Source organism: Apiotrichum porosum, assembly GCF_003942205.1.
Source record: "Apiotrichum porosum strain DSM 27194 chromosome Unknown scaffold_10, whole genome shotgun sequence".
Taxonomy (NCBI): domain Eukaryota; kingdom Fungi; phylum Basidiomycota; class Tremellomycetes; order Trichosporonales; family Trichosporonaceae; genus Apiotrichum; species Apiotrichum porosum.
Genome location: NW_021167117.1, coordinates 389,814 through 403,098, shown reverse-complemented (window position 1 = coordinate 403,098; position 13,285 = coordinate 389,814). Strand labels below are relative to the sequence as shown.

At 57.6% G+C, this 13,285-nt stretch overlaps 4 protein-coding genes across 4 annotated transcripts; all 4 read right to left on the bottom strand.

Annotated features, from left to right (window-relative positions):
- Positions 1-328: 328 nt before the first annotated feature.
- EHS24_001278 (uncharacterized protein) lies at positions 329-1,495 on the bottom strand (the record flags this gene model as incomplete). The annotated part of the gene is made up of 3 exons (XM_028617079.1): positions 329-1,069; positions 1,112-1,237; positions 1,307-1,495. The coding sequence occupies 3 exons, from the start codon at positions 1,493-1,495 to the stop codon at positions 329-331; spliced, it is 1,056 nt and encodes a 351-aa protein (XP_028474386.1).
- A 1,976-nt stretch (positions 1,496-3,471) lies between these two features.
- EHS24_001277 (uncharacterized protein) lies at positions 3,472-5,442 on the bottom strand (the record flags this gene model as incomplete). The annotated part of the gene is made up of 1 exon (XM_028617078.1): positions 3,472-5,442. One exon carries the CDS (start codon positions 5,440-5,442, stop codon positions 3,472-3,474), a length of 1,971 nt encoding a protein of 656 aa, XP_028474385.1.
- Positions 5,443-7,354: 1,912 nt separating this feature from the next.
- On the bottom strand, positions 7,355-9,063 carry SSU1 (transporter; the record flags this gene model as incomplete). The annotated part of the gene is made up of 3 exons (XM_028617077.1): positions 7,355-7,646; positions 7,779-8,467; positions 8,518-9,063. 3 exons carry the CDS (start codon positions 9,061-9,063, stop codon positions 7,355-7,357), a joined length of 1,527 nt encoding a protein of 508 aa, XP_028474384.1.
- A 2,247-nt stretch (positions 9,064-11,310) lies between these two features.
- On the bottom strand, positions 11,311-11,960 carry EHS24_001275 (uncharacterized protein; the record flags this gene model as incomplete). The annotated part of the gene is made up of 2 exons (XM_028617076.1): positions 11,311-11,888; positions 11,948-11,960. 2 exons carry the CDS (start codon positions 11,958-11,960, stop codon positions 11,311-11,313), a joined length of 591 nt encoding a protein of 196 aa, XP_028474383.1.
- Positions 11,961-13,285: the final 1,325 nt, after the last annotated feature.

Genomic DNA, 13,285 nt, shown 5'->3' with positions numbered 1-13,285 from the left:
CTCCCTCGGCGACGACATACCAACTTGCCGCGAGCACCGAACGTCCGACATTCTGCAGTTGCGTGCGAGCTGACTTTGCACAAGGATAGATTGCATACGGCTGCAACCGAATTATAGAACTTGGATTGTGGTTTACCGTTGCAGCAGACTATCGCCGGCAGGCCGGCAGGGACGACCTGTCGAGCAATTTGGTGTATCTGCCACAGCTTGTTTTCTACCACACCAAAACTATTACAGTAGATTATCGGCTTGGCTAGGTCTTGCTTGGATCTCAGGGTGGCACTTTGGGTGTTGGTTGGCAGTTCAAGCTATGGAGAAGAGCTCCGAATTAGTGGTGGCCGACATCGCCCTCGAGGGTCGCGCCAGAGTAGCGGGGTTCGGTGTGCTGGGCTGCCGTGGCAGGCGGCGTAGTGACCGTCGTCGGCTGCTCAGTGGGGACAGTCGTGTCGGCCGTGTCGGGGATGACGTCGTGCTGGCCACGCCCGGGGAAGGACTTGGTGAGAGGAGGGCTCTCCACGGCCGGCTCGCGACTCTTCTCCACATCGCCGACGACCTCGCCGGTCGCGGCTGTGCTGCGGTTGATACCCGACTCAGTGTACTTGCCCGAGTTGAGCTGGAGGACGGCCAAGTCGCAGTCGGTGAGCGCGGCAAGGAAGTAGAAGAGGAAACAGGGTTTCGTGAGAATGTCGAGGATGCCGTACCACACCATCTCCGAGTCGTTGCTGACGACGTTTGCACCCTCGCAGCACGCCCAGCAGACGGCGTAAAGGGCGTACATGAAGGAGATCCACACGGCCGATACGGTGGCAATGATGTGGTAGTCGCCTCTAAGGACCTTGGCGCTCTTGCGCGCCGGCATGATGAGGACCCACCACATGTAAAGCATCGACACACATGCAAAGGTGTAGTAGCCCCACTTGTACGACGACTGGACGAGGGCACCGACAAGCAAGTTCGCCCAGATAAACCCACCGGCAAACGCCAGGATGACAATGTCGGACAAGGGCAGAGCCGAGGCGAGCGTGATTTCGACCAAGAGGAGCGGGAGGGTGAGAATCCAGTTGACGTACTGTGGCGACTGTCAGAAGCCATATTTGTTACATGTACTCACGCGGCACCACCAGATCTGACGCCAAGTCCCGGCCACGGTGTAGTGGCCAAACTGTGTGCGAGTGACCGTCCACCCGAGGTTGGATGCTTGGGAGAAGTACGTGAGCGCGGTAAGGGTGAGGATCATCTGCGTGGCGCCGGTCAGTTGTACTCTCATCGTCCTCTCAACTGCTCAGGTAGACAGACGTCCACTCACAACAGCAATCTGGTGGAAAAGACGCTTGCCACGGGGGACACAGAGCATCCACGCCATAAAGCCCAGGTCAAACACAATGAAGATGCAGAATACCGCCCAGAGCCAGTCTGAGCCTCTAACCGTGATGTGTTGCACGGCACCCGTCGGAGGGTTGACGTCGAGCGGTGTGAGGATACGCGGGACGACCATGTTGACGACAAATAGGTGTATGAGGTGGGTGGGTGAAGAGTGGGGTGGTAGTAGTCAGGTAGAGCCTGTATAATTGGGCGATGGGAAGAAGCTCTCGCAGGGGGTGACAAACAGGTCTCGGAAAGACGACACACACTTTATACCGTCTGGATGAGCGCGACGTCGCCACTCTTGTCGCCCTCTCGTCGGCCCCTTTGCTCATCCTGGTGGAACCACAGAAGACCTTGAGATCCTCAAGGCGAGGTCACGAGTGAGCGAGGTGTGAAAGAGCCGCTGTTAATGAGATCATCAATGGCCTGACCAGTCCAAGTGTGGCGTCAGACGCACATCGACAATGACTGCTTGTCAGGATGGTCAGGAAACGCAGCTCCATGTGCGCGAATGCGCGAATGCACGAACCGGGGTGACACGGGGCCGTCAGGTGGATAACCGACCCCAGACATGCTTGGCCAGACAGGCCCGAACCGCCCATTGTACCACGACTGTCCGGTACTGGGATGGCAGAGGTGAAAAGAACGAGGCACTGTTGAATGGACCTCGTCGGAAGACGTAGTCCTATTCATGTATGGAAGCGCTCCAATGTCTCATGCATACACCGATACGTGGCGATGGGGGACGCGTCGACCCATCCACGATGGCTCGGCGGTGTGGCACGCCAATGGCCGTGCCATTAAGCAATTTGGTCTGGGCCATCCAGCTCTCCAAGCGCTCCGTCAAGCAGGCAACATTCCTCATGTCATCAGTTTCAGGCGTCACCGCGTCCGGCATCACGGGGTCGGTACGATGGGAGTCACGATGCGGCCCACGTTTCCCAGACTCCAAACGGCACCGACGAGAGGATGCCGTTGGACACAGGCGAGGGCTATGCACTGTGGCTGTCGTAAAGAACAGCAACAGCAGCAGTGAGAGTATATATAGTTGCCGGCGGCTTCGAGACTGACAGGCAGGGTCCGAGTGGCTAGCGGGATGCTGTACGCCCCCGAGTATGCTTGCCCAAGTGCATATCTCAGCATGTGGCGCTTGAGATACCAGAAGGCATCACACGGCCGCAGTGGCCTCCTCAGCAGATCAGGATCAGCAGGGAAGCAGGTCCATGCAGAAGTGGACTCGCGCTCCAACGACAAGCGATCACGAATGGACGACTACACACAACCGTTTGTGTCGGCCCAGTTTGTACGGTGGGAACGATGACGCAACAAGGTGGGAAGCAAGAATGCAGAGCAATGCAAGAATGCCAACCATGCTTCACGTACGGAAGTCGAATCGCGAACATCAGTCTCATGGAAGGGAGCTTCTAGCAACCACAAGGACGACGACTCTCGTCCAGACACGACAGGGGCGGATCATGACACGCTCCGCACTCGCTGGTCCGGACTGTGACCACTTTGACCCATTCCACAATGCCTCCCGGCATTCCTCAGGCCCTCAGGCGGGAAAAAGAGTGTGCACAGGTGGCTTGCCGGCGGAAACCTCGAGAAACACACAACGGTCGTTCTGAGCGGAGTTCTCTCCATGCATGGTGTGTTCGTTGGAGACGGGACAATTTCGTACTTTCTTGTCCGAGGCTCAATGTCTCGGTTCACCGGCGGGGCTGGGGTCGAGGGGCCTGCTGTAGACGACGCTGTCTCATGCATCCCATGGCTGACGCATGGTCTCGACCTGCACACCTACAGATCGCAGGTCGAGGCCAAAACGAGTGTCCTAGCTCATATCCCAGCGGCCAGCGGCAAAAGTAGCCGTGATATGCCCAAATGGCGCCAGGCGTCGAATGGCTCCGAGATCGATATCCGAGGTTGACTGATCATCACCCGTGTCCTGCGACAACGACGTGCAATGGTCACTGGATCACTGGACTTGGGACTGCAACAACAGTAGACTTCACTTCTCCATTCATATGACAACGCTACAGAACCTCTCGTACTCCCCACACACTTTGAAAAAAACTAGGCCAAGCAAATATAAGTGTGGCACACTCTTTACAGCTGAGCAACGTGCTGCTCCTCCTGGCGCGAGGTCGACTGGTCGAGTGCGTGCGCCTGCTTCTCGGTGAACTGGCCCTGGTGCTCGTCGGCGTGGAGGTCACCGGTCTCGAGCTGGTTGAGGTCGTCCTCCTCGGCGTCGAGGTGGCGGTACGAGAACCAGAAGCCGATGGCAGCGAAGAAGGCGAGGACAGCCATGGCGCCGTAGTTCCAGACAAGAAGGGGGTCGTTCGAGAGCGAGACAAAGGCCTCGCCGAGGGCCGAGGAGATGGCCGACATGAAGAGGAACATGGCCATGACCAGCGAACGCATGTTCTTTGGGGCCTTTGTGAAAGCGTACTCGAGACCGGTGATGGAGGCGAGAATCTCCGAGATGGCGATGAGGACGTACGAGCCAGACTGAATCCAGACGTTGAGGTTCGAGGTGAGGACGTTGCCGTCGGCGTCCTCGCAGGTCGAGGCCTCGTAGCCACAGGGGTTAGTCTTGTAGATGTAGTGCTGAACAACGGCAGCCCAAACCATGGCGGCGGAGCCAAAGAAGAAGCCAAAGGTGATCTTCTTGATGGGAGTGAAGTTGATACCCATCTTGCGGAGGAAGGGGTACACGAACATGTCACAGATGGGGATAAGGATGATGAGCGCGAAGGGGTCGAGGTTGGACAGGACGTCGTTGGGAAGACCGTGGGTGTCCATGGTGGCAGCCTGCGAGGTGAGGTTGTTGTTGATCTGGTTGTAGGTGAGCCAGTAGATGGGGAACCAGAGGAAGACGTTGCAGGCCTTGAATCCACGGCGGACTTCGTCGACCCAGCGGTCGTCAAAGGTCATCCACTTGGGGGTGCTGCCAGTGGTGGCAAGGACGTGCGAGGGCTTGGCCGTGTCAAAGAACTCCTTGGCGCCAAAGTTGCGGGCGAGCTTGAAGGGGTTGAGAGTCCACTTGCCCTTGGCCGCGTACATGAAGACGTGCATGGCACCGCTGAGAACCGAGCCCTGGGGCGGGGTCTTGTAGTACATGCGGTAGCCGAGGAAGAGGACGATGGGAGCCGTGCAGAAGAAGATGGTCGGCAGGAGGAAGGCGAGCCAGAAGCCAACGTACTTTTCGGCGTAGACCATGCCGATCTGGCCGACCAGAGCACCGATGTTGATGAACAGGTAAAAGTACATGTAAATACGCGAGGCGGTGAGGACGGGGTCGATGATCTGGCGGTTACCGTTCTTGTCGGTGCGGATAAACAGCTTGGTCTTGCGGTACTGTTCGGCGACAAGTGGCGAAATGTTACTCTTAAAGCCACCGGTACCGCATCCCATGACGATGATGGCAATGATAAAGCAGGCAATGCCACCCTGCGAGTGGTCAATGACACCGGGGATGGCCGAGATGACAAGGAGGACGTGGCCGACGAGGGCAATGGCGACGGAAACGCAGATGGTCTTGTAACGGCCCCAGTACTTGTCGGCAATGTAGGCACCAAAGAGCGGGGTCACGTAAACCCAGAACGAGTTGAAGGTGGTAATACCGGTCGAGGCGCGCTGGCCCATACCGAGAGCACCAGACTGGCCGTCCGCGCCACCAGCACCAGTGCGCGATCCGGGGGGTAGGGGCCTCTGGATAAAGTTGGTGAAGACGACAGTGCAGCCGTAGTATGAGAAACGCTCGGCAAGCTCAACATAGGCGATCAGGTACGCAGCCCATGGGAGGCGGTCGGGCTGGCGGGGGAGAGTGTGGCGCTCCTCCTCGGTGGGGAACTCATCGCCCTCGTGCGGGTCGTCGTAGACGAGGGGCTCGCCGGGAAGGTGGCCATACTCGATGGCGGCGGCAGGCCCGACAGAGTATTGGGCGTTGACGTTCTTCTCGTCCTTGCTAGCGTGGAGTGAGGCTGCGCGCGAGGGGTTGCGGGACGCACGCTCCTCGTCTTGGGCGGCGAGGGCGATTGCCGCGGGCATGGCGTTGCCGTGGTCGAGACCGGCCATATTGTGATCTTCAAGACGTCAGCCACACGTTATGGTGGACGCGAGTCCTCTTTTCAACTCACTGGATGGTCGTGATGTAATGTGTTTGGGGGAAGAAAATGTGGGAGCCAAGCTAGTCTGGCTTTTGTAGCCAGGGGACCATGGTCAGTGCCTCCAGCAGGCATTTTGCACCTGGTTGCACCATTGGTAGCTCTGGCTAGCTCCGTTGGCCACACGACACCGGCCACCACCACCAAGCGCCAACCACAGCGAGCGCCACACACCGCGGTGGGCCACTGAACTGGGCGGATATCGGATGGACGAGCGGCGCGGGAGACAAAAAAAGTGGATCCACATGGTGCCACCTGCATCACATGCTCCCCACCATCCACCGGTGCCTGTCAAAAACCGAATGGGCATGCCGGGGACGGCCATGGGCGGGATATCCCACCGGGCAATCGCAGCACAACAGGCAATCCGTTGGGTAACAGCAGCCGTTTCCTTGGTCTCAACAAAAAGGACCACGCTCCAGGCCCCCCCAACTCCCAGAACGCCAGAGTGCTCCTGTGCCCTGTCCCATGTGTCCCCACGTTGTGCCTCCCAAACCCCCCTATCACAGACACCCGCCGCAGTACAATGGCCGCATTGGGAAACAAACCAGACCCCCACACGGCGCCAAGCGGACGTCGCACTATTTTTACAGCACTGGTGCTGCCGTTCCTTTTGCAATCTAGCGGGCTCCGGTGGTGGTCGTGGGGGGCCAGCAGACCCGCAGGAAGTGCCAATCGTCGCTGCGTCTAAGTTGGTTGCGGTTGCACGCGATCATGAGCTCATGAGCTTGGCTGCAGCGCTGTTGGCCAATTGCACCAATGCCGAACAGGCCGGACCCCGCGGGGACCGCGGAGGGGGTGAGGATTGCGGGATCTCTCGTTGTGGAGCGACGGAGCTGGACGACGAGGGGGGTTAGGTGCAAGGCAAAGGTGGACGCGGACCCCACTGTGGGTTTCTCGAGAAGAACTGCCTTAATTTGGGACGCATAAATTTTCAGCCGACACACCAACAAGCACGCAAGAGAACAATGTACTGTACAGTTACAGTTACTAGGTAACGAGGCTGAGGTCCGTCCGCCGGAGTGTGCTCTGTCTGCCTGTGCGCATTCCACAAGACATGGACATAACTGCGCGCCAGCGCCCGCTTCTCATGCCACCTTCTGCCGTCAGTGTACGTTATCATTCTGCTGGGTTCTTGTCGCAGCGATCGCTTGCCACCCGGTTTGGTCCATGCGGCATCCTTGTTCCGTCCGTGCTATCATGCTGTCCACTGCCCACTACAATTAGTGACACCACGCGCTGTCACTGGTGGGCGATCTCTGGGGTGGTTGTTGTGTTCCAGACAGAACCAATGTGGGGGGTTGTCTAACCGCCGTCGCAGCGCTTAGTACCGGAATCCAAGCTCCACTCCGCAATCTCAGTTGCGGGGGTTAGGTGGAGCATGTCAGGGCCCAATTACTGGCAGCCGGTTGGAAAAGTGGAGCCCAGAGGCCAGAAGGGACAGAACCGATCGATACCCCGGCTCTAGGAGACCCCAATGGGTGGTACCAGTACAGTACTAGTGATCCAGAAGTGGTCGTGGAAACGAAGAGAACGGCATGCAGAAAAGTACAGATGCTGATACAGGAACGAGAAGGTCCGTGCCGTGCTATGGTTTAAAAGGCTGGAACGTGGTGTTGTTGTTGTATAGTAGTGTGGACAAAAAAAAATGTAATGCGATGCGGGAGCTGGAGCTGCTGGATGTTTGCCGATGGGCGCGTGACGATCATGCGGTCATGCTGTGGCGGGATGTATTATTGTCGTCCGGTTTCGTCTACACTGTACCGTCACTCAGGATTAGGATCAATGCGTTATTGTTGCGCAGCAAAGGATCTTCCGACTCCTTATGGGATCTCGCACGCCACCTCGGTTGCCTGCTTGCCGGGCCTCGCTTCAATATCGGACGTATGGGTCTTGGGCCAGTCCTCGCGGTGCCAGCGCTGGCCAATGTGGGGCGCGTCCTCTGTCTCAAACTTTTGAGACGAGAACAACGTGCCGTCGCGGAAGGTCCACAAGGTGCCAACTGAAACAAAGATCCAGTGCAGCACCACTTGGACTGCCAGGAAGGCGGCAATGACCTTGAACGCCGTCGACTGCAGTTCAGTGCCTAGGGCTAATGACGCAGTGGAAAAGACTCTGAACGAAACAGTCAGTACGAGTAAGGCGCTAATGACGACGCTCCAAAAGTGGGAAAGGGGGTGGAGCTCAGGTTCTAGAAGAAGAACAGTTGCTCCACACACCCTCACCCAGGAAGCACGAGGTACTCACCCAATAGGGAAAGTGAGGGACCAATAGCCCACAGTAAACTTGCCGGTGCCCAGGAGCGACCAGTCCTTCCTCCATCCGTCAAGGAACAGAGCGATACCGAGGGTGTACCAGAGCAATGCGAGACCCCAGAGGATAAGGCCTGCAACGATACCGCCAGCGTACATTGCGTCTGCAATGTGCAGGGATGCCTCGAGTGCCATCCCGGGAATGATTGGCGTGCTGTGTTCGTAGGCCAGCTGGCGCGCGGTCACTCCCATGTTGACGATACCAAACGCGCCTTGCGCACAGGGACCGAGAGGGAGGAACACGGACGCGAGAAGCGTGTGTGGTGGCGGGCCGTGGAGCGCCATACGATACACGACGATGGTGATGACCATGAACGCAAGCGGCACACCTGTCCCCCAGATGACATACGACGCGAGCAGTGTCGCACGCGCAAGGTTTGGGTTGAAGGGCATGAGGGACTGTGCGACGATGGACCCGGACGCGGCCGCGACGACGGTCGAGACAACAGGCAGGAGCCAGGCCGGTGACACGGATAGTTCTGTTTGGTGCTGTTTTGTGAACAACAGGAAGACGGTGCCAAAGTTGACCAGCACAGCGACGGCAATGTCGATCCACCACAGGCCGAGCGCAAGGGAGGCCCACTTGCTGCCCCAGGCGGGAACGCAGACAATGGCGATCATGTTCTGTGAATGTCAGTTGTGGTAACAAGTCACTTTGAGTAGGCACAACTCACGACAATCGTCACAAAGCCCATGGGGAAAGTGCCCCAGAACATGCTGTTCAGGTTATGCTTGGCTGTGATCATGAATACGCCGCTCCAGATACAGTAGCGGGCAATCGTCGCGGAAAAGAGCGCCACGAAGATGACCACATTGAGCACAAAGACAATGGTGCCGAGGTATTGGAGCCAGCGGGCGGGGTATGGAAAGTTGTGCAAGAGGATCGAGACGATGCCCGTTCCCATGTTGATGGCAAAGAATGACGGCGGGGTGTGCAGTGCTGCATACGCGAGGTAAGCAAGAACGCCACGCGGCCGCTTCTCGTACGCGTATGGCGCATGGTGGGTTGTTGGATGGGCGGATGACGAGCCATTGTCATACTCTGGCTGCTGGTGCTGAACAGGAGCCAGCGTTGCTAGGCTGTCAGTCATGCTGCCGTCAGAGGAGGATAGTGGAGGCGAACCAGGTGCTGTCGACACGAGCGAACCTCGGAGATCGCTGGGCGAAGCGGGGACGTGAGGGGTGGGGGGTGTTGTGAGAGAGTTATATGGGGTCGTCATGGGGGTTGGTGAGATGGTTGGAGCAGGAGGGGGGCGGTGAGGTAACAAACCCTCTGTGTCGCCCCCAAGTCGGTTTAATATGGTACAGTGGGTGTCGAGAGTACTCCAAATGTTGAGGTGGCGAGTCCTAATTCATGAGTCGCGCGTGATGTGAGGAGAGTACGATGGCCAAACGATGTTCGGAATCGGCCCCAAGATGACAAGCCTTGGGCGGCGGATTCAGCGGCCACCGGCGAATAACATCATTCGGATATTCGGCACTCGGCAACCTCCGCAGCTCTTCAATGCCTGCATCCACGTCTCCCCCAAGAGCTTACGTCGCTGTACAGATGCAAGCATGCATCCACATGTCCCACTCAGCAACTCCTAATACATGAAAGCAGTGCCAGCGGTGTCCAGGACAGCTCTAACTGACAGCCTTCTCTCCCCCCCCCAATGCCAAAAAAACACAGTCTCTCCGATTCGGACTCTGCCCATGGTATGTTTACGAGTCGGCACCGTCGGATCCGCAGTGATTGCGCCATCTCCAGTCATATGGCGGCGCGTCACGCAACCACCACGGCCGCAGCCATCGACGGCATTAGGAAAAGCTTCAAATGTGGAATACGATGTGATGGTGTGGTCTCAACGCCATGCAACTCGGATGTTGTCTGACAACAGGATACGCGGGTGCTTTTAACTGTTGTGTCTTCAAGCTTTGTCCTGGACGAGATCCACAGCAGAGCTGGGGGTTAACAGATGCTGTTCTGCACGCTGTACACTTGACGTTGGACATATTCGCATCTCACTCATGGACGCAGGCCGTTCGTAGTGTGCAGGCCCCGGCATGCTCCGCCATCCTAATAGACACTGTACTTACACTGACGACTCCTCCCACTCACCCGAATATACTAAGCAACGCGTTTTCTGTTGAGGCACAGTGGTACAGTGATCGTCTTCGGAGCAGCACCTGTTCGTTCGTAGAGACAAGATTCGGCAGTCGGTCGCATATGATCCCATGCAGGAGTCTGGTGGCCTGGTGGGACGTCCCGTGACAAAGCGACCAGCATACACACGCACAGAGCGCACAGACCCATGTTGCAGGCGTCTCAACTCACCGACACGGAGTGACTCAAATAGGCTGGGCGCGCAGTGTCGGGAGGTTTGCAGAAGCACAGCCATTCAGATTATTCCAACCGCTACGCCTTGGGGGCTCAGGACGGCTGTACCCCGCCCCGCTAGACAGGATCTGGGGATGGGTACTCGCAGATCACAGACTCGCCTGACCCCGCCTGGACGTCGCTGCCAGATCTGCTCGCTGCTCATTTGTGTCGGATGTGGCCACTAGCGGTGTCAATACCTCGAGCCTCGTTGTGGCCGTCTATTGCGGCCTTGTCCGAAAATGTGTCGTGTAGGTTTCTGAGCTCGCCAGCCGCACACTTGTGGCAGTACTCTCGTCGTAACCGACGTTACTCGACTGGCATGCATCTATCTACATACACGCCTTCTCGCGGTACTGGGGGACTCCTTAGGCAGCAGCCATGTGGTCTCTAAGGCTCAAGGTGCGAGGGAAGGTGCAGTGTTGACGAGGATGTCAGTGCACCCTCAGAGACGTGACGGAGCTGCTGTCAAGCTCAAATCTCTGTCTATGTACTTTCACTTTGGAGAGCGCACACAGATAGGCCGCACATGTACTGGACCAAGGGTCTACCGACGTGTTCTCCTCTGGCCGTACCACGGCGACTGGTGTTGGTGGGGACGCCCTTCGTCCACTGTTTGTGTGCAGTTCCTACACGGCCAGCTAGGGATGGCCGCATCCACTCACAATTGCAGCCTATGCCTGTACACTGCATACCAGATGGCCAGGTACAATCTGCACCGCCTCACCAATCTGCGGCCCCAAGACCGTTTATCTTCGCCCTGTGGAGCAAGAGGATAAGCACCCTCACTCGGCGTCCACTCCGCCGAGGAATACACACTGGTGTGGCACATCGTCGACGAAAAACCGGCGTCGCTGGTTCTACAACCGATGCTTGGGCGCGCGTGTTTGTTTAATCAGTGGTGAGTAGACTGTATGTGCGGCGCGACAAGGGGTACAGGCAATTATAGAATGCATGTGTGTATTAGGATGCAAGTATGCTATGGTGGGGCTACCGTCACCGGAAGCCCGTGAAGAATGTGGTGGTCGGCTGGGCTGGGCTTGCGACCGACCGACTTGATACTGTGGTCGAACCGACGAATCGCTTTGCTCCAAGGATGGCAATCCACTTAGTGCTTGTGGAGGTCGAGGGGCTTGTTGGCGGCCTCGAGGTCGACGTAGGGCTCGTAGACGTTGGCACGGCGCGACTGGAGGGAGAACTTGTCGAAGAAGAACCAGAAGAAGCCGATGACGCAGAGACCGAACATGGTCCACGAGAGACCGACAATGGCGGTGATGCGCGAGCACTCGTTAACGAAGGGCTGGTACTGGAGAGGGAACGAGTCGACGGGGTTGCCGCACTGGAGACCGTGGCCGAAGGGGGTAGCGGTGAGGATACCCGCGACGGTACCGAACATGACACCAGCGGAGAAGAAGCAGAAGAGGATGAGGGCGTGGCCCAGGGCCCAGTGGCAGAGACCGAAGATCAGGTAGAAGATGGTGGCGAAGAGAGCAAGACCGAGAGCGTGGTAGAACATGCCGTTGGGGTACGAGGTCCAGTCGTTGCCATACTTGTGGATCTGCTCCGAGACGAGACCCAGGAGGGAGAGGTCGATAGCGCAGAAGAAGGTGAAGAAGGCCACGAAGAGGGTCTGGCGGGTGGTCGAGAACGTGAGACCCAGGCGGGTGGTGGGGGCGGGCTTCTCCTCTGCGGACAAGTCAGTTTCGATTCCCAGGTACAGGTGCCACAGTGGCGAGAATACTCACCAGTTTGAGCCATTGTGACTAGAGTGTTAGGTGGGGTTGGGTGGGTGAGGGTTGTAGTAGAGTGGCAGTGGTGCTCCAGAGGAGTGATGTGGATGTGAGGATGTGGTGTGATGGTGTCTGAGAAGCGACGCAGCCCGTCTTCTTTTATGTGTGCGAGGGTCAGTACCGTCAGCGTCAACTTCTCACCTCGTCGGTCAGCAAAACGACTCGCAATGGCTACGTCCGTTGTTCGCCCGTCCGTCCGTCGTCTGCCGCCCTTTGTGGCCTCTGCCCGTACGCCAGACATGTTCGGACGCGGCTCGCATCGACTGGGTGTGGTGACTGTTGCATGCGTCATCGGTCTGAAGGAGAATCTTCCTGCTATGAGGATGGCAGCCCAAGAGGCGCGAGAAGCATGCACGGAATGGCCGGAAGGACCAGGAGTGAGAGGAGGGGTGTTAGAGGCTGACTGAGCAGACAGACGTTGTCCACGGGCGAGGACGGACACTGACGACCCAAGCATGCAGTGGATACGCAGGCCCCGGTTGCCCGGTGTGTCGCCTAACCAGTTTTCAGACTGCCATTAGCCTGGGAGAGGCGGCGACAGAGTGGTCCGTCCTAAGACAACCCTTATCGTTCTAGGGCCAGAGGGCAAGAGCATGACCCTGATTGTAATGTCTCACGGTCTCTCGAAGCCGATGGAGCGCCTGGGATTAGCTCAGCAGTGGGATATCGAAAAAGAATTCATTACAGAAAAAGTTGTAAGACATGGAATATGGGCGATCCGGCCGTGCCCAGCGGGCGTCGGCTCCACCGCTCAGGACAATTTCCCCATTCGGTTATTTTTCATCATGAACGGATCTGGTCCCGTTTTCCGCGGCCGAGGAAACCAGTTCAATGTGCCACACCATGCAGCAGCGAGGGCCGGGGGCAGCTAGGGCCAGTGAGATCGCAAGGACAAGAGGTAAGAGAACCACAGCGATGTTGGCCAGTTGAGCCGATGCACGAACGACTGGTGCAAATCGGAACAGGGTCGGTGAACTGACCACTGTGGCCCGGAAATTCCATTCAAGAACGACAACGCATGCCCAGCTGTGGTACACCCAAGGAGACAAACCACCCCGTCGGTATGCGGCTTCAGTGGGAGTTTCTCACGACCTGCGTTTGGCAGTTTTGACGATCCCACGTGAATCATTAGCACCCCACACTTCATACATCGTAGATGACAGATAACGTAGATGACAGATAGCAGACGAAATTCAAAATGTGGCAGATACTCTTTGGCCATGGTGATCCTCACCGCGACCTTGTGAGTCTTTGGTGAACTCGCTTCCGTCTATGGGGAGGTACCGGCCGCGC